General features: G+C 38.1%; 1 protein-coding gene across 1 annotated transcript; it reads left to right on the top strand.

Moving 5' to 3' along the window:
* The first annotated feature begins 17,025 nt into the window (after positions 1-17,025).
* Positions 17,026-23,879, top strand: LOC146562129 (uncharacterized). The gene is made up of 7 exons (XM_085293604.1): positions 17,026-17,534; positions 17,614-17,881; positions 18,138-18,284; positions 18,380-18,456; positions 19,427-19,533; positions 19,975-20,420; positions 22,004-23,879. Exons 1-7 carry the CDS (start codon positions 17,203-17,205, stop codon positions 22,307-22,309), a joined length of 1,683 nt encoding a protein of 560 aa, XP_085149730.1. The 5' UTR covers positions 17,026-17,202; the 3' UTR covers positions 22,310-23,879.
* The last annotated feature ends 705 nt before the right edge of the window (positions 23,880-24,584 follow it).

The raw sequence follows: 24,584 nt of genomic DNA, 5'->3' as shown, positions 1-24,584 counted from the left end.
CCTGTGTGAATCCATGACTGCAGTCTCAGACCTAAATTATTAGAAATGGTACAAATCAAAATTTAAAAAACCACAATGTTTACTAAAATAAACAAACACACACACACTTAGAGTCTGCCCTCTTAATACCCAAGATAAATGATGACCCACATCTAGCTGCATGTGTGAGCCTGAGTGTGTGTGTGTGTGGGGGTGGGGGGGTGGGGGTATAGTTCCCCATAATTTCTGGTGGGAGGTTCTGAGTCAATTGGTAGCAGACAGCGCCATCATCTGGTAACAAAGTTCATCCTCATGCTGAATCCACAAAGGACACAAAGGAAGGAGATAACACATTTGAAGTTGGATTTATTAACACTTGGACAAACAGTGAATGTGATCAGTGTTTAATGTGAAAGAAGAGCACATGGGTTTCTAGTGTATCGACCAACACTACATAGCAACTGCATCCTGAGTGGGATGTATATGAATGTCCATTAATGCCAGTAAGAAGTAACAGTGGTGAGGATTTTGTCATTTATAGTTCTAATGATGATTTAACAGAGTCCCATCAAGTCAATTTTGTTATTAATAAAATCAAAATTATATATTAAAAATGATTTTGTCTTTTTAAACGAATTTTTTAATTTATCTCGAGTTTCACCTTTTAGGTCAAACATTTAACTTTAATATTGTCCAAAATTTAGATTTCTTTTAATTAACAATATTTTTTATCATTCTGTTTTTTCCAATTCAGCCCAAAACATAATTCGGACATTATGCATCTAATGTTTAGAGTCTTAATTTTCTTTTGTTGTAACACAAGTTTGAACTTTAATGCTTGTATTTTAAAGACAATTTTTTGACATCAGCAACATTTATTTCCCTTTATTGTCATGGTCCTGGGTCGCTGACCCAGTGTTTTGAGTTTATTATTATTATTTTCTAGTTTCTTCTGTTTTTGTATTAGTTCTTAAGGTTTGGGTTTTGTGTTTAGTGTTTCTGTTATCCCTACCTGTGTCCTCTCCCGGTGTTCTGTTCGTGTCTCTGAGTTTGTGTTTGGAAAACAGTCTGTGAATTTCCTGTTTTACTTTGAAGGTCTGTGTCTCGTGATGGCCATTAGTTCCAGCTGTGTTCCCCTCTGGTGTGTCATTCCCTCATTGCCTTGTGTGTATTTATAGGGTGTCCTGCCTGTGTTCCTCGTCAGTTCGTCTGTGTTATTTTGTGTTTCTCTGTGTCTCTCTGCTCCTCGCCTCGTGTCCTCCCTTTGTGTTATGTTTCAGGTCAGCTTACTAGCTTTCCCAGTTCAGTTTACTTTGTAATTTTTTAATCACTGCTTTGTGTCAGTCACCCGTCATCAATAAACCTCACTCGCATCACTGCTGTTGTCTGCAACTTGGGTCCTTCCTCTCCAAACACCACACAACTGCTGCCCCAGCAGTGACATTTATTGTACCTAAATTTTCTTTTTCTCTTCATCTATTTTTTTATTTTTTTATTTTACTAGCTATAACAGCCTTTGACAGGACAGTAAAGTTGGAATTTAAAGGCTAATGTTTTCAAACTCATTCCATTTTTCTCAAGATTTATTTCGGAGACTCTGTATAAGATGATGCCATAATTAATGGTGAGTTTATATTAAATTAGCCTTTTTAAACTCATAAAAAATATCAAAGTTCTGATCCCTTCATCTAATAAGGTTAAAGTATTACAATTTTATCATGCGTTTTCTCTTTTTTACTTTTAAAACCTGTAACAGCTCCACAACGAATAAGCTCTAAAGAATGAGATTTAATAGCTACTTGAAGTACTTTAGATTAATTTAAGCTCTATTTACACAACTATGCACATCCATACAGCACTTTATTTATCTTCATTAAAGGCTTCATCTAGTGTGCTAGACAGTGCAGCTGCTGTAAAACACTGTGATATTCTGGGGCTGCTTTGCTGCTTCAGGACCTGGACAGCTTTCTGTAATTGATGGAATCTTGAATTCTGCTGTCTAGAAAATCTTGAAGGAGAATATCCTGCCATCAGTTTGTGCCCTGAAACTCAAGCACACTTGGATTATACAGCAGGACAATGATCTGAAACACACCAGCAAGTCTACATCTGAATGTCTGAAAGAAAGCAGGTTTTGGAGTGGCCTAGTCAAAGTACAGACTTAAATTCCAATGAGATTCTTCAGCATGACCCTAAACAGGCTGTCCAAACTCAAACACCCTCCAACGCGCCTGAATTAGAATAGATCTGCAAACTGTGGGGCAAATTTCCTGACTGTGAAGGGAAAGACTCATTGCCAGTTATCGACTCATTGCCAGTTATCGCAAACACCTGATTGCAGTTCTTGCTGCCAAGAGTCACACAAACAGCTCTTAGGTTTAAGGGGCAATTACTTTTCACACAAGGCCAGGTAGGCTTGTATAGTTTTTCCTCCTTTAATAAATAAAATCATCATTTAAAAATTGTATATTGTATTTATTTAGGTTGACAGTCTCTAATATTCTCTATTTATCTAATAAATCTGATCTGAAATATGTACGTTTTATAATTAGCAAATCATAAAAACAACACTTTTTCATGGCACTATAACATAAACACAGAATTTATTAATTACTGCAACTCATCTCTTTAACCTGCTGGCTCGCTCACCCAGCCTGTTGTGTCTCACAAAAGAATGATGCTTGGTTCAATTAATACACCAAGTGAACTATTGGCAGGTGATGCTGAGTGCCAGGGTTGTATTGGGACCCTCGGAGGAATTACAGTAATGCAGCCATCTTTAGGATGATGCTATTACTCTTAAGAGACAGACAAAAAGATAGAGTGGGAATAAGATTGCAAATATAAAGGTGTTTATGACCCAGCGGTGACTTGGGGCTCATAGTATTTCCTGTCTGTGTCCCCAGGGAAGGTATTATTCACTTCCATATCGAAAGCTGCAGGATTCCAGCTGAACCTTGAAACTGGAAACATCCGCCCCTAGCATCTCTCCTGACACCCCCACATCACCATTTGTGTGTCCCATAAGCAGAGACTGACACAAAGCCTACAGCGCTGAGATGTCTGTGGGGCCATAAATTCTGCCCCAGCTTATTGAGTGGAGAGGATCGCGCGGCATGCTGCGTGCAATTGCCTCCTGCTGTGGCAGACTTGCACTCTAATCCCTGTTTGCAAGGTCACAGTGATATTTTAATATCCCTTGGCCACAGTGAGTTTCAGTGTTCCTCTTTATTAAAGCTGTCCACACCTGTTATAAACAATTGGAACCGAATTTCTCCCAGGAGGACTGAAGGCATGACTTTTACACAGTCACACACTCAGGCCTCTAGCAATGTAGCTCAAATGTGCTGTCCAGGCTTGTAAAGGAAGAAACAATATATTACACAATGCAGATGCACCAGTGACTTTTCTGCCATGAGAATACGAAGGATAGGTTACCAAACAAGGTATGAAGTTACATTATTGGTTTAAGAAATCTGGGTCAGTCACCAGACTTCCACATACAAGCTTGGTTAGTGAAGTGCATTCATAAACTATACAGGTTCCCTACACTGACACAATAAGCACTTAAGAAAAACATACAGATTAATAACTCCTTAGAATTTGACTAATCAGGCCTAAAACACAACCATGTTATAAAGTCTGTGGTACACAGCAAGTCAGTCATAGATCTCTATTTAAATGCTCCAAAAAACCAAAAACAGCACAATTGTGTTGGCAGGCCCAGCTCAGTGGTTTACACTGGCAGTGGTGAGGCCGAGTGGACAGTTCTGGGCTCCAGTGGCTTGTTTTGGGAGTTGTTGTGAAAGATGAACTATCCATGGTGAGTATTTTTCACTGTAAATATGTTTTTTATTGCAGGTTAGTGGGACTCTTGAGGACAGCTTGTCCAAACAGACTGTGCTTCAGTTTTGATGAGTGAAATTCTAGTATTTTATAAACCTGTTACTTCTGAGGTTGAGTTTGATCATATTGGTGACTTGTCTTTTCTATCTGACACAACATAAAAAGTGTTAGTGAAACAACATAACAAAATCTGGTTGGAAACAGCTTTATGTTCTCTGCGGCAGGAAACCCTTCTGGACTTAAGAGACAAGACATCCATGAAAATAATGCAGGATTTTACTGTGATATTATCTGAAATCTGAATCACATTTACAACCTGAGTTTGAAGCAGGAGAATATCAATGTTATGGAAAACATCCTTTCTGGTTCCTGCACCAGAGCAGTCAACACTATCAGACCAGTTGCTCTCACATTGCATGTCATGAAGGCACCAGAGACCACAGATGAGATCATCCCTCGATCCCTTGCAGTCTGAATACACACCCGATTTTGGGGTGGATGACACAACGGTCTACATGCTGCAGAGAGCTAACTGCCAGGAAAAATCAGTAATCACATCTGCCATGTCGTGGATTACTGATTACATGACAGCCTGCAATATGTGAGACGAGGCAGCTCTGCCTGATTTGGTGATGTGCAGTACATCAGCTCCACAGGAGACGCTCCACAGGAAATGGTGCTGTCTTCATTCCTGTTCACCTTGTACACCCAGCCTTTCAGTACAACTCCAGGTCATACCACCTACAGGTACACTGTGATAACTCTGCAGCAATTGAAGTGATGGACAGCAGGAGGAGTACAGAGTACTAGTTGATCATTTTTTGGAGTGGTCTGGAAGGAATTTAATTTCACTCAACTCAGTTCAGGTTTGTACATATAGTGCCAGATCAACAACAATCATCTTAAAGTGTTATATACTGTAAGGTATAATATTCTTGAAAAGTAAAAACTCCCTTGTAACAGAAAACAGGCTCAGGGAGGAGCAACCATCTGCTGTGACAGGTTGAGAGGCAATAGGAAAAAGAAATTAAAAAGAGAGTATAGGGAGACTGAATCATCTGCTTTTGAATATGAATAAGATGTATGAATAAGATGAGAGAGATGGTGTTCAGCTTCGGAAGGGACAGGATGGCTTCAGAATGCTGATGTGGTGGACGAGTACAAGAACCTGGGCAAGCTAAACTGACCAACACAGTCTCACACAGATGCTGCATACACAAAGGGGTGCTATTTATCCCTTAAGGAAGGTGAGATCCTTCAACATGTGCAGTAAAATGATGGAGATTTTATATCAGTTATTTGTGGCAAGCACAGTGCACACTTTGCTGTGATGTGCTTTAGCACTGGTGACACCAATTGACTGGAGAAAAATATTAGGAAAGCTGGATCTTTGATTGGCTCCAAAATGGATACTTTTTAATCTGTGGTGTAGAGGAGCTCACTGAACAAACTGTTACCCATCACTGGTTTACCCCGATTTCTTCATCATGTCAGTGACTGTAACAAACTGTTTCCATCCCCAACTGAATAATTATCTTATTTATCTATATGCATCTGACATACTTCATACAACATACTGCAGCTGGATTCTATGAACCAAAAAGCATATTATGTGTTGCAGTGTCATCACAGCTATGAGCTATCAGCATCAATCATGCTGCTTTGTCTTTAATAGATGTGAGCATGCTGTCCTGCACACAGCTAACCTGACACATCCAGCCTCCTGCTTCCTGCAAAGGGAAGCAGCAAATGATTAAATAATGAGGAGACCTTAATGCTTCCTCTGGCGGGGCATTCCTCTGTTAGTAAATGACCACTTACAACAGACAATAACTGCCTGCTTAAAGAGCGCAAGCATTAAGAACAGGCAAACACCTCTGGACATAAATATTCACACTATTCAAATGAACAGGCCTGAGACAATATTGTCACATCAGTCAGCAGCAGGGTGAAATATAGTCAGACACACTTTAATAGGCGCTTCACCCTCCCAACCCCCACGTTTGTGCTGACAAAAAGGAAAACACATCTTCTTAATTGAAACACTCATTTCCTAGCTATTTTCTCTTTGCGATGGATTACTCTGACACGTCTACTGACTTTAATTCACAGCCTCGATGAGGGCATTTAGAAGGCCATCTCAGGGATCATATTTTCATTTATCACATATTGACGAATACATTCCTTTTTAAAAACTATTCAGTTAAACTTTAATATATAAATATTGCTGGAGAGAAAGCCTTAAAGAACGCATGATGGAGTGTTTTCAGGGGATTGACTCAGCTTTGCTGGCCGGTGTGAGACAGAGAGAGCGGGAAGTTGTTTGGTTTTACAGCAAATTTGCAAATGCAGAGGATGCGTCTTCTTAAAAAGATTGACTTTCTCACATAGTCAGGAGCTACTCCAGAAAATTAACAGTGGTCTGCCAGCTTCTGTAAATTATCCTGAAAAGTGCACTGGTGGTCAGTGTAGGGCTCTAAACTTGAACAAGCTGAGAGAAAAGACGGGCTGATGGATAGCCATGGTGTCCATCACTTAAACACTTCTGATAATTGGAGCGGCTGATGGCATTTGTCATTGTTATTTACAGATATCACATTCTTTTATGTTGCTTAGCAACACCCAACAGTTTAGTGCTCAATATAAAAATAATCATATTTAGATTGTGCTTTTGTTTTGATAGTCATATTCATCCATTCTTTTCCACTTATTGTTATCAGGTTCACCTGGAGGCTCGAGCCTAAAGAAGACTGAGCAAAAAGAAGAAAGGCATACAATTCCTTCGGGATTAATAAAGTATTCTGATTCTGATTCTGAAAAAGATGACAACAAAACAAATCTCAATAAAAACACAACATTCTTGGAGGAGGTAACTAATAAACTATACTGCCAAGAGCACAAACAAATCTGCATTTTTCTGTTATCCTACTTTTATTCTACTTTTTTTTTATACAGGAGTAATTTGTGTAGCTTTTTTGTTACTATAGTTTTACATTTATCATATATAATTTATAATTTTAAACAATAGTCATGTAAAAAAAAAGACAATTTACTCTATATACCAAAATATTCTAGTGTTAAATTCAGTCAGTGATCTCTAGCACCAGCCTATTTAGAACAGAATGATATAATAATAATAATAATAATAATAATAATAATAATAATAATAATAATAATAATAATAATAATAATAATAATAATAACAACCCTGCGACAGACTGGCGACCTGTCCAGGGTGTACTCCACCTCTTGCCCTATGACAGCTGGGATAGGCTCCAGCACCCCCCGCGACCCTGAAAAGGATAAGCGGAAGCAAATGGATGGATGGATGGATAATAATAATAATAATAATAACAAAAGTGTTTAAATAACACAGTCAAATTTCAAACCTGATTGAAATGCTGTGGTGGGTCATACATTCATAGAGAAAACTATTGCTTCAAGTTATTTTCTGCTAAAGGTGGTTCTACAAGTAGTAGAAGACCTGGGGTGTAACTCCTTTTTTCATATAGTATTAATCCATTCATAAGAGCACTTTTTTCTGTCTGTGCTTTTCTGTCTAACATTCACAGACACCCAGGGAGTAGCCCAAGATGAAATTTTCACCCTGCTGATTGGCAGATGACCTGCTCTACATGATGACCTGGGAATTGATAGGTGTAGCTTTCAGGTATGAAAAGTGAAGCAAAAGTAGAAATGCCTTAAACCAGCCTTATTTTTCATGGTCAGCATCTGGTCACAAAAACACTTTCCTAATCGCTTTAGGGTCTCAGCTGCCATATTATAAAAAAGATGAAGTCCGTTTATTATTGTCGGAAAGGAGGATTATACAGGGTATGCTCCACAACATGTCAGTCATAAGGTTTTAGCCCATGAGCATGTAGTCTCCTGTACCCAACTTCAAAACATCAAAGTGTCTAAAGTAGACAAACCAGCTCAAGGTTTTACTGACATCTTTACTAATCAATGGGTTAGTGACATCTTTGGTGACATCTTTTGTATTGTGCTTCCACAACGAAATCTATTTTTATACATGGAATATAATATTCATAATTCCCTGTACTTCTTAAACAATTTTAAATGGCATTTCACATTACCTTCCAGTAGCCTTTCATACAAATATTAGACTCTCTTTGAAGCAGAGTCTTATTCTGTATGCCCACAGACATAAAGTGATGACGGAGAAATGTTTGGGTGGAGCTCACTTAAAGAACATCACTTGCCAGAGAGCTAATCAAGAGAGAAGCTGTTTTACAGTTACAGCTCTCTTTAATGTCCAGCCTTCAATCCATCTTTCACCTCTCAATAGTTTTAAAGTGACAAAAATTGATTTCTAGGGGCCTTCTGCCTCTTCCTTCCAAAACTCTTTCCCATTCACTTTTTTCACTTACATTCTTAGCTGATTTATGGCCCTGTTGTTTTTTTCTGTTTGTTTTATTCTTTTTTAACAAACCTCTCTGGTTTTGGTCAAATTTGCTGTCTGAGCAGAATGAACTGGAAGCAAATAAATACATTTGGCTTTACTTTAAATTACTTCTGCATCACTGTGTGCACTCTAAGAAAAAAAAAACTATAAATGTAATATAAGTATAAATAGTAAGATCTTTTGGATGTTAGAAGTCAAGATGGGTTTAAAGACCCTGGCTTGATATGACACACCCTTGGGTTTTCCTATAATTGACAGCGGTCCACCCCATTAACATGACTCCTAGATTAGTTTAAGTTTTGTATCTACATATGCCCTATTTCATGTTAGTAACATCTTTCTTTGTGTGTCTGTGGTTGTTTCAGCTCGCTAACAAGTAACAAGGGATGACAATCCAGACAATGAGATGGGAAAAAGTATAATTAAGCAGAAGACACAAGAGACAAAAAGCTACCAACTAACACAGGAAATGAACATAAAAGCTGAATTATAGAAATGCAGGAACAAGACTGAACTTCACAGAGAGGAAAATAGGGAGGATGGGACAAAAGCTTGCAGCTGTTTACAGTAAAAGCTGTAGATTAAATGACATATATACATTTTTTTCACCTATTTTTTCAAATGTTTTAACCTTCAGAGAACTCACCTTAAACCTGAAGACAGAAAAAAGTGCTCATGGGTATTGTTGTTTGCCTAATGAGCAAATACATCTTAACTGTTTGACTATTTCCAGAGATCTGAAGATCCGGGAAATGTGAAGAATGCTTCGCATCACCTTGAGAATCTTCAGCTTCAAACCCCCACACTCATCCCCACAGCCCAAAGGTTATCTGCTGCCAGACTCGTCTGCATACACAGTTCAGCTGTAAACCACACTAATGCCTGAACTGAAACTGTTGAATCATGTCCTACAGATACATACAACAAATGCACGAACCAGGACTGTGACTCTTGGTCATGGACTTTAAATATACTAATGAAAAGAACATTTTCTACCCCTAAAATGGAGTAGAAAGAAGGGAATACAGATTTATTAAATTGTTTTAGACAAGGGATATGGCAAACAGAATATGACCATGATGTTAAGGCATCATCAGTTTGACACTCATGATCCTTGAGATAGAATTTGCATGACCCTATGTACTTTGAAATTAGTGAATAGGATCAGCAAAGGTTCTGAAATTGTTTTTTAGTGAATGCAGCTCCTTTCTGCATAAATGCATTTGATCTGGACCGATCAATCCAATAATTACCCATATTTTAGCACCCATATCGAGGTACTTCACACAACTGTGAAGGCCGATCAGTCTATATATGGTTTGAGTAACACATGCTGATGTATCTATACAGGGTTTTTTTTGTTTTTTGTTTTAACAGAAGTTATGTGAAACTGCAGAGCGCAGGAGAGAAAAACAGGAGGTCTCACAAAAGAAACTCAAAAAGAATCCAGCCAATATTCATTCAAAATAAAATGAATGTTTTGGTTCTGAAATGTTCCTGGTTGGATTTGAAGCTGTGCTAAGGATGGAACAGAACTGCTTCAGAGATATAATGTCACAGTCATGTAAATGATGTATTTAAGAGGCTATGACTGAAAAGGTTCTCACAAATCCTCATTTATGGATGGTTGGGCAGGACCTTTCGTGCATACTGGGTACCTTTAAAGGTCCTGTTTAACATGCAGGGCTAATGTAACCATAACCAAAGAATAAAACAAAGCTCTAAAGTGCATGACACATGAACTGTGGTTCACTCCAACTTCCTATATACACTTTTCAGCATCCTAATAGCCTGTAGGTCACCAGTGATCTGTTTAGGGTAAAGATTGGATAGTTAGGTTCACATCTTCCCCTTAATTTACCATTTAATATAGAATTTTCACCTGTATGGTATACGCAAATGGAAATCTTCTAACAGAAGAACTGGGTCCAAGATAAATGTGGAAAGGTTCATCTGAAAGATAAAAATATTTTTTGAAACTATGCTTGTTTAACATGTAGCAAAACAAGCAACCTAACTCCTGTTCTATGTTGTTCACTGAGGTTAAGAGGTGCCAAAAATAACACCACTTTGCTGTCTGAATATGAAATGAAGGGAGACTTGCCAAACTTGAATTTCTCATGACTCTTTTTGCCACCTTGAGACATGTGGTCACAGTGTGTTTGATATCTCTTTTAGCACCTCTGCTCCGCTGCTAAACTACATTCCTCCCACCTCCAAAGCCCAAATATGTTCACTCACACTAACCCGTTACCATTAGGCCATTCATCAACGTTCAACTGTCCAAACACGAGAGGTGTTAGGGGAGACAGTGCGGGCAGACAGGTTTGGAGGGTTTCCAGAGCTCCTGGCTGTGAGTATGTGTCAGCTAAACGTGGTCAGACTTATTCTGTCTTCATAAAACATTTTCTAAAGTTTGTCTGTGTTTATGTTTTCATTTCGCAAATATTATTTTACTCTTTTTGGCTCTCTGGGGTCCGTTTTAAAAGTACCACAACATGCTTTGTGTTTTGACATAGAAGCCTATGGTCGATTAGACAGTGTTCCTCAGGAGCTTTGCCAGTGAAGTGATCTGGAAGATCCAGCAGCCATAAGAGCTGGTCTAATGATCTAAATATTAAGGAAATGTGCTTCAGTTCTTCCTTATTAACTCTGTTAGCATAAAACACACCAGACCATCATTTATGAAAGGACATAAGATGTTTCTGTCCCATAATTTGCAGCAATGCACCATCCTACCATCAATAAAAATAGATACCCATGGACTGATAAGTGATATATATTGTGAATGTTAATTAAAGTGAATTTTCCATTTCATGCCACAGCCTGCTGATATGACCAGTATAGAGCCAGAACCTCCTGAAGAGATTATAGATCTCGTATGGCCTGATAATGCCTCTGGATGCCGCAGAAAGAAGTGGAAACTGTGGCTGGAGAACCCTGCTTAGCCTGCTGTCATCATGACCTGACTTAGGTTAAGTGGAAGATAATGGATGAGTGGAGAGATGGATAGGATCAAAACAGGTTACACTGGTTATATGACATGTAGGCTGCCTTATCTTATTTGTGAAGGTTGTTGTCTGTACATAGCCTAAAAGGAAAACCAAAATTCTCATCTTCTTAGGCTATTGCAACATCTTCTGTATAAATTTTTTTAATGTTCTGGGCTCAGACATTTACCAGTCAGTGTGGATGGCCTTGAATTTACTCATCCAGTGAAAAATATGCCCACATTTACCATACTGGGTTCAACCTGATTTCATGAATATTTTAGCATGGGTCTTTGATCTTTGACTGCTTGATAATGTGATGATGGATGTTGCTGACATAGGTTATGGCGATTGTTTGTTTCAGCTTGCTGGTTGGATTTTGTATTTCTATGAATTAAATTAAATTTTGGTCAATTTGGTCTGATGACTATACATACAGATCTCCTGCCACAATGTTACAATCTGTCAGATAACCCCACTGAAAACTGACCCAACCCAGGACTTAAGCTTATTGTGATGGAACTTCCTTTCCCTATTCATCAAGCTTCTCTTGCCTTATTGGCACCCAAAAGGATCCATCCAGCAATGTGGATGTTTTACTGCAGAGAGTGTGTTACTGGGCAGTGACCCAGTGGAGATCTGTGGGTTTATCCGCAGTGGCAGGTTTTACACACAACTCATGGGCCAAACCCACAAATAACACCAGCCGTCTTGTTTGCCATCATTCTCTGGCCTGTTTCAGATTACTGGCTGACTCTTTGAAGTAGGCCGATGAACAGACAGGGTTTTCCCCTGCTTCCCTGATAGAAAAAGACTGGGTCATCAACAGTTCTGCCACCCACCACATATCTTGAATGACCTCTGGTTAAGACGTGTGCTTACTTAGGCATCTGATCAAAGAATCTTGGGGAAGCTGTAACAAAAGGTCCAGTGTGAGGCATTTCCTGATTTCACAGCAGAATCCTCACCTCAGTGTGTTGCCTTTGGTAAACTGGCCTTACCGCTTCATCAAAGGCAACAACTTGAAGTTGTAGCACACTATCAGACACAGAATACTGAGCTTCAGGTATAGTTTATGTTCTAAGGAAAATAAACTTGCATATATCTGTTACAATTTGAAAATGCCCCAATGATCATACACCTAGAGAGGTAAAAGTTTCCACTGAAACATTTATATGAATGGTTTTCAGTTTAAAATGATACAAAGTGCATATGTTAGTGTTACAAAACATCAAATTTTGAGCCCATCTGGACCTATGCAATACTGATATAGATATTGGTTAAGTGCATCTATCTTATTATTTCTGTGGTGCATCACCTAAAATGATTGTTCAACAGTGCGGTGGAGCAGCTAGATGACACTACTATCTGAAACAGTGCAGATTAACTCTTTTCATTTAAGTTCAGCCCAAAACCATCATGCAGTTCTGTGAAGCTCCAGTTGGACTTTGCCATATTGCCAGCTGTAATTCAATAATTCTGCACTGGCTGTGTTTTCTTGACCACCTTTTTAAAAACCATTAGAATTGCACAAAACAGTTCAGAGATGTAAATATGAGACGAAATGCTAGCAAAATTTTTTACAGTTGTACAGTTGTAATTTTTTGCAACAATGCACAGCCAGCTGGGAATTGTGTAAATATAATAAAAATGCAGTAAAATGTTATTTAGTTTAACCAATACCTCATCAAAACATTAAAGAAAAACAAAATAACTGATAACCGAAATCACATGGCCATTTCCTTTGAGAAATAAGCAAAAAATATTCAAACAAAACTTTATTATGCTACACAGACAAAATGCCACCACATTTTTACAAATCACATATTACTCCTCACATTTGGTGTGTGTGATGGGCCGTCAGCGATGGTGGTGACTGGACACAAGCTCTCCTCTGATACAGCTGTGGTCAAATCTAATTTGGTATTTGTAAGAGTGCCATCTGTTGGGGACATCATAGGTAATGGTCAATATTCGGGACATTTAAGGTAGAATAAGGGGCGAACTAATTTTGCTCATTATATGGGATGTCCCGTAAATTGAGCAAAATAGCGGGACAGTTGGCAATCCTGTTCTACATCTAGTCAGCTGCAAGTTAATGCTAATGTATTAGTAGGCTACAGTAACTGCTGAGGGCTTTTGCAAACATAATGTTACTCTCAGCGGTCTGAATTAGCCACAGTCTTTGATAGCACCAGTTGTACATTGTCAAATAGTTTGTTATTAATTTGTAGAAACATAGTGGCCTAAAACTAAGTTATATATTTGACTTAAAAATGGAAAAAATGCCCCCAGCAAGCATTTCATCACTGAATAATGGTCAGCTGGTGGCCTTTTCTTGCTGCCTTGTCTTGGATGTCTTGCAGGTTCTGACATCAAAGATATAATGTCTCTGTCAGCTGGACATACTTCTTAAAATCCCCTTACCCTGGACTAACTGGACTTCTAGTAAAGGACATTTTCATTTTCAAGAACTTTGGTTTTAATAATGTTTCTGTTGTTGTTATTTGTATTAGGACTACATACAGTAAAATTTCACACACAACTATGTTATGTGACTTCATACTCAATGCTATCTCCTCATGCTGACATGCTGTCCAGCCCCTCCTGTGTTGTACACACGTGTGGTACAACTGTATCCCGAACCTGCCGCCCTCACTCACACAAAGTTTTCCCTGCAGTGTCATGGACCATTGAGCAATAAAAAGTCTGTAACCAAATCTAGAGTCTAATCCAGCCGGGAAAATCACTGGCTGCTTCTCCACAGAGCCGAATCCTCCCACACTGTCCCCATGCAGCACTGTACAGAGAGACCACATCAGTGGAGCAAATGAAACCACAAGGCACGGCAATGATGTGGGAAGACAGAAGGTTTGTTTGTTACACAGATTTCACTAGTGGTGCTGCTATGGTGTTTGTTACAGTGTTTATAGGAGGTGGGGAGTGGAGGTTAGGGTCCTTGAGTCGGCCAACAATATTGAGTATACCTCTATGCAAACCTAAATGCAGGATCTAAGACAGACTGTGTTATACAAAATGGACTTTATAATTTATACAATTTGACCTGAAATGAGTGAGTGAGCCCATAAACCCATTAGAGAAGAGTTTACTAAGGTCAGACCAGGGGGCTGTTTTCCCATAGACTTTTATAGGGCTGGAAGTCTTTTGCAACCACAGTTATCGTCCTCTTGGTAGACATCAAAAAGAATGCAGGTTAAAGGCACTTCCATGCTGCCTTCATTGTTCAGACCCAGAAGCTATGCCCATCTTTTATACTGTGGTTTAAACCTTCTGTTGGCTCAAAGGGACGAGAGCTAAAACAGTTTATTTCAGACACCTAGGCCCACTATAAGACACAACAACACACACAGCAATGATAAAAGTGTTGACTTTTTTCTTCTTAGAAACACTTCAGTGTTTTAGTGTTTTGAGCACCATTGAGCATCTGGAATATTTCCTTTTTGAAGACTAGAAGCCATGTTGTCAGTCAGTGTTTGCTTTATCAAAAGGCATTTATGATGCCATCTAGAGAGCTCCTCTCCCAACACCTTTTCACCTTCAGGGTTCACTGTCAGGACTGTGCATTCACTGGCACCTACAAAGATATTATGCAGTCCTTCATGCTCCCAGACCTGTTGAAGAAACTTCCACTGATAACCTCTATGGCATGTCTGAGGTACTTGCCTTTCTGATCAAGTAGCTCACTGTCTGCGGTGTCAATATAGGGCACCACTGTAAGGATGTGTTTCCAATTTCTCCTGAGCTATAAAAAAAAACTAAATGAAACAGCGCATGAAGCAGCAGAAAACTTGAAGAAAGCATAGATGAGTAGATGCAGGCTTTTTAGGCTTATCACTCTAAATGGTAAATGGACTGGTTCTTTTAACACTTTTCTACACTATCTGAGCACTAAAAGCGCTTTACACAACTTACCTCAGTCACCCATTCACACCCATTCACACAAGCGCTTTTTTTCTATGCTTTCTCCGTACGTGCTTCAGTCTAACATTCCTACACATTCATACTCCAATGGATGCACTGGAGACGAACTTGGGGTTAGTATCTCGTACAGATATTTGGCATGCAGACTGGAGCAGACGAGGATTGAACAACCAACCTTCTAATTAGTAGATGGATTTTACACTACAATGTAAAAAAACAAAAAGGCTGAATGGACAAATCATGGAGCTGACAAATGAAACCAATATGGAAGTACCAAAGACAAAAGAAAAAAAGGAGAGCCTCAAAAGCCTCTTTGATTGACAGGTGTCCAGATACAGGCAATTGTAGCTGGTAGCGGGTCTGCTAGGCCTCACCTCCACTAATCAGGGTCACTGAACTGGACCTCTCCACTGGGTTTGTGTTGTTGGTGCCTTTTGGAGCATTTTAATGGAATACCTGAAAATAATATGGCCTGCTGCGCAGTACAGTTTTTTCAAGAAGTTTGTGCAACAGTTTTGATAAGTTCAGTTGTTGTGTTTTATTTGGCTGTTTACACTATATGAATTCAATGATGAAGTTTTTTTATATATGAAAACATAATCAAACATAATCTGGTCCTTATCAGGTCCTCAGATAAACAAATTATACTTTGTTATTATGTATTTAACAGAAAAATTAGCAAAATGCAAAAGCAGTGAAAAACTAAATGCATGTATTCCATATGTATCAACCAGGAGCTGATAATCAAATGCACTTAATTAATTAATCTGTAGCAAACGTAACCAACTTTATAAAATCAGACGTTTTGACAGTTTTCTTGTGCCTTGAAGTGGAAAACATTTAGTATAGCTGCCAATCTTACTAGGAGTGCATGTCCAAGTGTATGAATAATGGGTGTGCTTAATAGATAGCACGTTGTAATATATCGTTATATCATGTGTTGCTGTTCATCTCTCTCTCTCTCTCTGTGTGTGTGTGTGTGTGTGTGTGTGTGTGTGTGTGTGTGTGTGTGTGTGTGTGTGTGTGTGCTGTACCCATATAATTAGCCGATATCTAATAGCACTCCACCTCCTGGTCCAAATTTGACCAAATGTTGTATAAAACTGGTTTCTGGACTTCCATTTTGAAGTCCAGAAACCAGTTTTATACAGTCTATGGACAAATCACACCCTCAAGTACAAAACCTGTCCCAATTCAAACACAGAATGGAACAAAAGAGTTCTCTTGTAAATCAAGGTTTTATACATTTTTTGTGTGTTTGTATGCTACTTCTCATAAATGATCTTTTACAGAAGATGCGATCTCACAGATCCATTGTTGGGTTCTTAACCTCTTAATCCCCCTTTTTAACCTCTGAATTCTACAAGTTAACCCTAATACGGGAAAATGCTATGATTTAAATATAATTTTATAGAAATGATAACGTGATTAGGGTAACTGTAAATCACAAATAAATACACTCATTTTAGTGTCTTAAATAGTTTTTTCCTCCTGTGTCACAGCCGTATTTGTGTTAAAATAAGAAAATAGTATAAAATAGGAAAATAATTATTTAGGAAAAAAAAGTAATTTTTAGTGACACTTTGAATAATTTCATATTTATGGCGATGTTGCATATTGGTGCTGTATTATAAATGGCAACTTAAAAATAATAATAATAATAATTTTAAAGTGAGCCAAGTCTTGGTTATTTGTATATCTCAGTGTTGTTCGTGTGTAATGTACTGTTTTGTTTTGTGATTAATAAAGTTGAATTTCACTCAACATAGGACAGCACTTTTCTCCACATAAATAAACCCCACCCACTGCCGAGTGTCACAAGGAGTTCAAACGTGTCAATAAGCAAATCGGCTTCGACACAAGCTGGGAGGCATTAGAGAGTAGTGGACCTTCGGCTGATAAACAAGTATAACAGCTGTTTGCTCTAACACGCTTTGCTGACTTTTTTTTTAATGTGCAACTGTTTTTATTTTGTATAAAATTGTAAGGTCTTCCTAATAAAGTTTCTCTTTGGAAACCATGCGCACTTTCTCTGAGCTGTGCGTCTCAGCAGCGGTGCCTCAAACTTTTCCAGGAGGAGATCCGGCTCCCTGCGCGACTCTCCTGTCCGGATTCACTTTGTTCCCAATTGCATCCACGGGAGGACCGCCAAACCGAAGCCTGGATTCCAGTGTAGATCCGATCCTTCGCACATCTACGCCGGAGAGCTCTGCGCTATTTTCTCGGCCTCGTGAACTTGTGGAAATCGAGGAAACAGCAGAAGATGAGCCCAAACTTTATTTAGAAGCCAGTGAGCTTTGGAGACAGTTCCACAAATGCGGAACAGAAATGGTCATTACAAAATCTGGGAGGTAATTTTCTAACATTTACGCATGAATGGAAAGGTGTTGATGAATGCGTGCTTCCTGTCACGGTCTCTTCTCCTCGCAGACGTATGTTTCCGCCGCTCAGGGCCAGGTGCACGGGGATGGACAGAAAAGCCAAATATATTCTCCTCATGGACATCGTGGCAGCTGATGACTGTAGATATAAATTCCATAACTCACGCTGGATGGTGGCTGGCAAGGCGGACCCCGAGATGCCCAAACGCATGTACATCCACCCGGACAGTCCGGCTACGGGAGAGCAGTGGATGTCCAAAGTGGTCAACTTCCTCAAGCTGAAACTAACCAACAACATATCAGACAAGCATGGATTTGTAAGTTTTCACCTAACACCTTGTTTTAAAGGTGGCTTTGAACAACCACCATGCTGTCAAAGAGCGCATCAAGACGTGCTGTTTATGGTCTTTTAGTGAGCAATAACACAGAAATCCAGTAAATTCGCTCAATGCGTAAAGTAGCTTGGGGGTGCTGGGAAATTCTTTTCACTTAAGTGTTACTAACGCTTTCCTTTTATTTTTGCTATGCACTATGCTTCCAATTTTGAGTTTTTCTAATTCTTTTCATTTGCAGACAATTCTCAACTCGATGCACAAGTACCAGCCCAGGTTTCATATAGTAAAGGCACACGACATCCTAACGCTGCCTTACTGCACTTTTAGGACATATGTGTTCTCTGAGACTGAATTCATCGCAGTTACAGCTTACCAGAATGACAAGGTAAGGAATTCTCTTCCCTAGAACAAAGTGGAAAGGAAGGTGAAGACTTTGAGTCTGCAATCATAAAGAAATGTTTCTTTTGTATCAAATATTAGATCACACAGCTGAAAATAGACAACAATCCTTTCGCCAAGGGATTCCGAGATACTGGCAATGGAAGGAGAGAGAAGAGGCAAGTTATTTCTTATAAGTTACAAAAAAAGAAAATACTATGTACATGTTTGTTTCTATATGAAACCAAACCCTGCAGTACCTTGTTGTGGTTGTGTAGAAGTACAAAAAGGAGTAAATGAAAATTATATGTATTGGTGATAACAATGATATTAAAAAATGAAACATCATGCCAATAACATGATAACATGTGCTTATATAACTGTTTTTTCTCAAACAAAGTTAAAACAATAAACAAAGTCATCAATTAATTTTACTTATAGCATTATGGACACTTTTTTTCATTCTTTCCTAGAGACATCTAGGAAAATACAAAACAAAACCTAAACAAAATTTCCTCAAGTGTATTTTTTATGTGTTATTTATCCTATCTTGTTTGTGCAGTTTTAATTTCTCAACTGGAAATTCAATTTCAGAGTGTTCTCTACTAAAAGAAATCTGAATCCAGGTAGCTGTGACAATTCTTTTTACTGCTAGAGGAGTCAAATGTGCATCTAAAACCTCATGAAGTAATCACAGAGTATAATTATAAACTCAGTGCTAACATCCCCACATTTCTTGAAAAAACACAGACACTTTGGCCTCAATTTGGTAACTGCAGCCATCAGTATTTGTAAAAAAATAAAAATAAAAAATTGTTGCTTTAGAAGAACATTTTTTCCCAGTAAGCCACTAATCTTGTTTACGGAATATTACTATAAATTTTAGCTTCCCATTAAAAAAGGTCAAATGTGTCTTTGCATGCTTTGCTTTACAGAATGTCTCTTTTACTCTAGGACGCCAAATTTCACACATAAAATCTGTTTCTGAGCTTCTGAGTTAAAAACAAAACAAAACTGCGGAAGTTCCGTTTTTTTACGACTGAACACCAAAGTAATGTCAGTTTGAACAAAACTGCCACAAGTCACTATTACTCAGCAATGATACGGGTGACCTTTTTCTTCTTATTGTGTTATTCTTGGTTATATCAGGAAACTACAACACTCATCCCACAGCTCTAAAGAGACACAGCTGACTGACGTGAAACATGAACCTGTAAAAGACTCTCCACAGCATTCACACAATTCCAAGTCTTCAGGTGAGCGAATTCACCACTTCACCTGCGCAGTATTCATAATGTCAGTGCAACCCCTATGCTATAAAAAACACAAAAGCTTACAGAACTAAGAAAAGGGTTTAAAAACGTGATGACCATGATTACCGTTGACTTTTCACAGTTTTCGTGGTATTTTAATTTTGTTAATACGATATGATTGGCTCAGTTATATATACACTTAATAGAAGATTAAAAAAAATAAGTACACTTAAAGTTAAACATATTTTAACTTGAATTATCTTTGCTAAACTAACTTTGTATATGAGTGACCTATATATATATTTTTTTAACCTGTATTCAATATTTATAGGCTGTGTTAAGACAGTGATCTGACATTATCCCATACAATGGAATTTTGTTGAATTTTTGTTGTTTGAACAAGTATGAATATGTCTTGTTTCTTGTTTATTTTGGTTTTGCAAGATCCCCACGAGAGTGACAGTGATAAGGACACAAATTCTGAAGAGTTTCCTGGAGAAGAGATGTGTGAAACACACCAGGAAAAAGAACCAGAGCCAAAGGTTTCCATCACAGAAGCAACCATGCAGACTACAGCCAGGATCCACAAAGATGTGGACCTCGGACAAAGTCATGTCAGCAGCCTAACAACTGACCAAGCAAATCGCTGCCAGAAACAAGATGCAAGGACGGAACAACTGTCTGATGTCTCCACCGGTTTTGCATACAGCTGTGCTTATTCTCCAGAATTAAACAGATATCTGTGGGATCCCAGTGTTTCAAATGGCCTTTTCCACTCATCTCGGCTGAACACCTGGCACAGCTGTGCCAACGTGGACAGAGTAGTGCCATGTGGATTGAGTCCAGCACTGACTCCTCTTCCTATTAATCAACAACATGCAATGGCACAGGTACATAGCAACACAAAACACAATTTGAAAGCTATATCCAATGACTTCTGCATAACCTTAAAAAAATCCATTAGGGCACCCATAGCCTTTAAGTGCCTGTCAAAGTGAGGCATTAAGGCTCACATGATGAGACTTAGAGCATAGGAAGTATTATTAGTAATCAAACTTAAAGAATGGTGTGTTTTAATACTTATTATGCATACTACTGTAGGTAGCATTTAATTGTTGTAAAAAGTGCAGATTTAGCCTATTTTAACTGTTAACTTATACTTTATTTACTTATCTTTTTTTACTTTAATTCAACTACAGAGTAAATATGAACAGACACATGAAGCACAAATAGTGTTTTTTATAGCAAAACTTAGTGCATTTTCCATTGGTCATGTTTTTAAGGTGCTTACTACCCAGAATGCACAACAAGTCTTATATCTGTTAAAAAAAATGCAGTCAGCATTTCCAAAGAATGTATTTCCAAAGGCTGGAGAGAGGCGCTTTGACCCTCATGTGACTGCAACTTTTTGAAGAGTCTTTCTGACCGGTCATACATGTACAGACTGGCACACTCCACATTTAATACTAAAAGAAACACAAAGGACAAAGCACTGGTTATGTTTTAACAACATATATAGCTGGTTTGTCTGCACAGGAACCTTAAAGGTTGGAAAGGATAATTCACTGTCAACTAGTGTGTTACCTCACTGTGGTCTCATTGGTTATCCTAATTTAAGTAAATATAGCCCATTAATTAATGTAGTGAAGAGCAGAAAAGTAGGATGTCAGATTTTATTTTCAAAGTTGTACATTTTTTATTAAAATGTCTCATAGTTGTGCATAACTAGACATCCCACCCCCTCCCTCACCCTGCAACCCTGAAAAGGATGGGTAGAAGAGAATGGATGGATGGATGTTGTTCATAATTTTAAATAATAAAAAATTATATTTTTCTACAAATCAAAAGGATTATTTTAAAGAAATTACAGCATAATTACTTGCAAGTTTAATGAAGAATGTGTCTGCTTTTTACATTCTGTAAGTACCCTCATGTTTTATTTTTAACTCATGCTATAGATAACTGAGAAAATTGTCTTCATCTGTATTTTTTTTGACTTAACTTCATATTGTTTGAACTACTTTTTAAGTTTCCAGAGGCTGTGGATATGCCTTAGTTTAGTTTAGTATTTCAAACAGTTTCCAAAGGGATTTGCAGAGTTTTCTATTTTTAAAAAATGCGTCTATATAGATACTCTATATAACTGAATAGCTATAGTTGCAGGATTACCTGCATTTAAGTACCCCTGGAAAAATGAGTAGACAAGTACAAGTAGGAATTCTTTGAATTTTTTTTTTTAATTAACACTAAAATGAAAGCCATTCCTATTATTACTTGATCTACTGTACTTTTAGGTTTTTAAAAATAATACACAATACAATAAATACTCATGTAATGTATTTACACTTCTAGAGCATTATGTGTGTTGTAGGTTTTTTTCAGTCTTTCTGGACTGAAAACCACTCTTGACCTGGGCTGTTGCTGTCCATGATCCTCGGATAATCTTTTCTATCTATCTTATTCTTGTTATCAGGACCTGATGAGCCTTTCACACTTTGGAGGATTTCTGTTTTATCCTAATTCCAGCTTCTTAGCAACATCGGCCCACTACCTCAACCCACAAGGGCAGTCCGGATTGGATTTCAGAGGCTGTCCAAGCATCCGCAGTCGGGATTACTTCTCCTCTCCGGCAATATTTTCATTTGTTCCTGCAGCAAGTGGCAGTTTCAAATATCTCACCCCCGATTGGCTTACATGGCCTAAGATGGAGGAAAAGACAGAGCAGGAAGTGACTGGAGCCAGGATAAGTAAAGAACAGTGGGAGTCTACTGACCTGTGAGGGAGTTCTGCTGCTTGTTAGTGTCCCTGCATGTGGTTGTTGAGGTTGTTTCCATAACCTTCTAAATTCCTTATTTGGTGCTCTTTTAAACTCATAAGGAATGGTTGTGTATCTCACAAGTCATCAGCAGCTTTGATGAACAGGTAACAAAGACTTTTCATTACAACAAAATACACCCTACAATATTCTAGGGTGTGTTTTTATAGAAACTCTGCTGTCTGATGCATTATATGCTTATCTAATGCCTCCTTAATGCAGGTTCATGTTGCTTTGTGAATGAGGTTTTGCCAAATAACGAAAGTAAAATACATCAACACAATGTCTGAAACAATGGGGGCTGTCTCCATTTGTTAGTTTCCCCTCCAAAGAACATAAATCTAAATACATTTGTTTTGCATTTGTAATCAGAATCTGATAACCACTCGGCGCAGATCTGTATTCTCTGTCTCACCTCTTGCTCACCCCAAATGTAAGCGTACCACACTGTCTAAAAGACTTGAGCCTTTTACTGCATCTACAGTGTGTTTGGGATCCCTGTCATGCTGAAAAACAAAGTGGTTAGCCAATTAGACCCTCTCCAATTGGTTGTGCATGGCGGATGATAATCTGAACCCTCTTTTCTGTGTTCCATCAATTTTAACATGGTCCCCTGCACCACAGGCTGAAACTGAGACCCCACTGTGTTTTACAGATAGCTGTAAACACTCACTGTTGTACCTCTGTCATTATGTTTTCTACATACTGACAAATGATGAACCAAAAATTCCAAATTTGGATTCCTCACTCCGTGAGACCGTTGGATGCTGATTTTTAGTCTAGTTTGTTTTTGTTTAATTTGGCACACCTCAGCCCTTTCTCCCTGTTTCTTTTCCTTAAGAGTACATTTTTTTGACAGCCACCCTTCCACTCGGATCACATCTGATGAAGTTTCAGAGAACAGTAGATGAATCTTAGTGACATTACTTCTTTTAGACCTGCCACTACTTCTTTTGTCTTCCACTTGTCTAGAGTCCTCAAATCACAACAAACTTCCATGTACGTATGAGAAACAGTTGGTTGTAGTGAATGATGATGATCCTTGGTGGTGCTTGTTTCATACCTGAAATCAAAATGGTAGTTGGTGTTGAGGTTTAAGTTTTTTTTTGTTTTGTTTTTTTTAATGTTTCGTATACATATATTTTAGTACGATTAAAAATAAAAAATGGAAGCCTAACTCGTCTTTCAACCTCATCTATTGAAAACATTACAATTTTCATAAAATTTACTTTATTTTGGACTACAGCTCCATAGGACCCAATTCATTCTGATGAGTGCCTCTGAAACTGGGGATTCAGAGATGAGTTCTTCAGTATTTAGAAGTTCTTTGAAGATATTTTGATTTTGCCCATTTTATATGTGCAGTATACTGCATGGTGGTAAAATCTACGTACTTTGCTAACCAACTTTGTTGGCTTTGACACAGCTCATTTACATGTTCTTAAATACTGATTAAAATATTGAAGCTTGACTGTCCTTGCATCTAGTATTCTTGTTGTGGAAATGTAAAATGTAAATTAGTTAATAAATAACATCTTAGATCATGATTGAAATGATATGCTGTCTGATGTATTACATGAGTAATGATTTAATGACTCTATAAAGACATGCAGAACTTCTTGATGCTCACAACTTGTAATCGACCAGTCATTAGCCCAGGAGCATGCCCTGGGTAATCCATGCTTCTTACTCTAATAATGACCATAATTTATAATGTGAACTGCTTTTTTTTTTTTTTTTTTTTTTATTCAATAGAATATGAAACTAGCCTCTAAAGTTCTGAAGGAAGTGTTTACTGAGGTCACAGAGAAAGGAAGCCAAGGGTTATTTACCCACAGTGTTCACCCAGGTCTTTCTGCACAAATAGTCCTCCATGTTAAAACACTATATCACCAAGATTTACAAAATAGACTTGATTTTTTTATTCAAAATGATTCAAGTGAGGGACTGAACTGATAAACCCAGCATGAAAGTGTTTACAGAGGTTAAGACAGAGCCACTTCCCACTAGACTTCAACAGAACCAGAAGTTTTTCTTACAACCACATCTATTGCCATCTGGTGGCTGTCAGATAGAATACAGGTTTAAGGGACTTCTGCATTGGCTTCCCCAATCTTCAGTTAACGTTATTCCAGGTAGTAAAGTTGTAAAAGTTGTTTAACTATATACAATGCAATACTCGTATACAATACACACATAAAACAATTCAAGTTCACAAACCAAAAAAACAAACAAACAA

This window comes from Mchenga conophoros, linkage group LG12 (assembly GCF_057382185.1).
Source record: "Mchenga conophoros isolate Kocher_MC1m ecotype Shallow Benthic linkage group LG12, M_conophoros_male_GT1.1, whole genome shotgun sequence".
Classification (NCBI taxonomy): domain Eukaryota; kingdom Metazoa; phylum Chordata; class Actinopteri; order Cichliformes; family Cichlidae; genus Mchenga; species Mchenga conophoros.
This window is presented reverse-complemented; position numbering and strand designations above follow the sequence as displayed.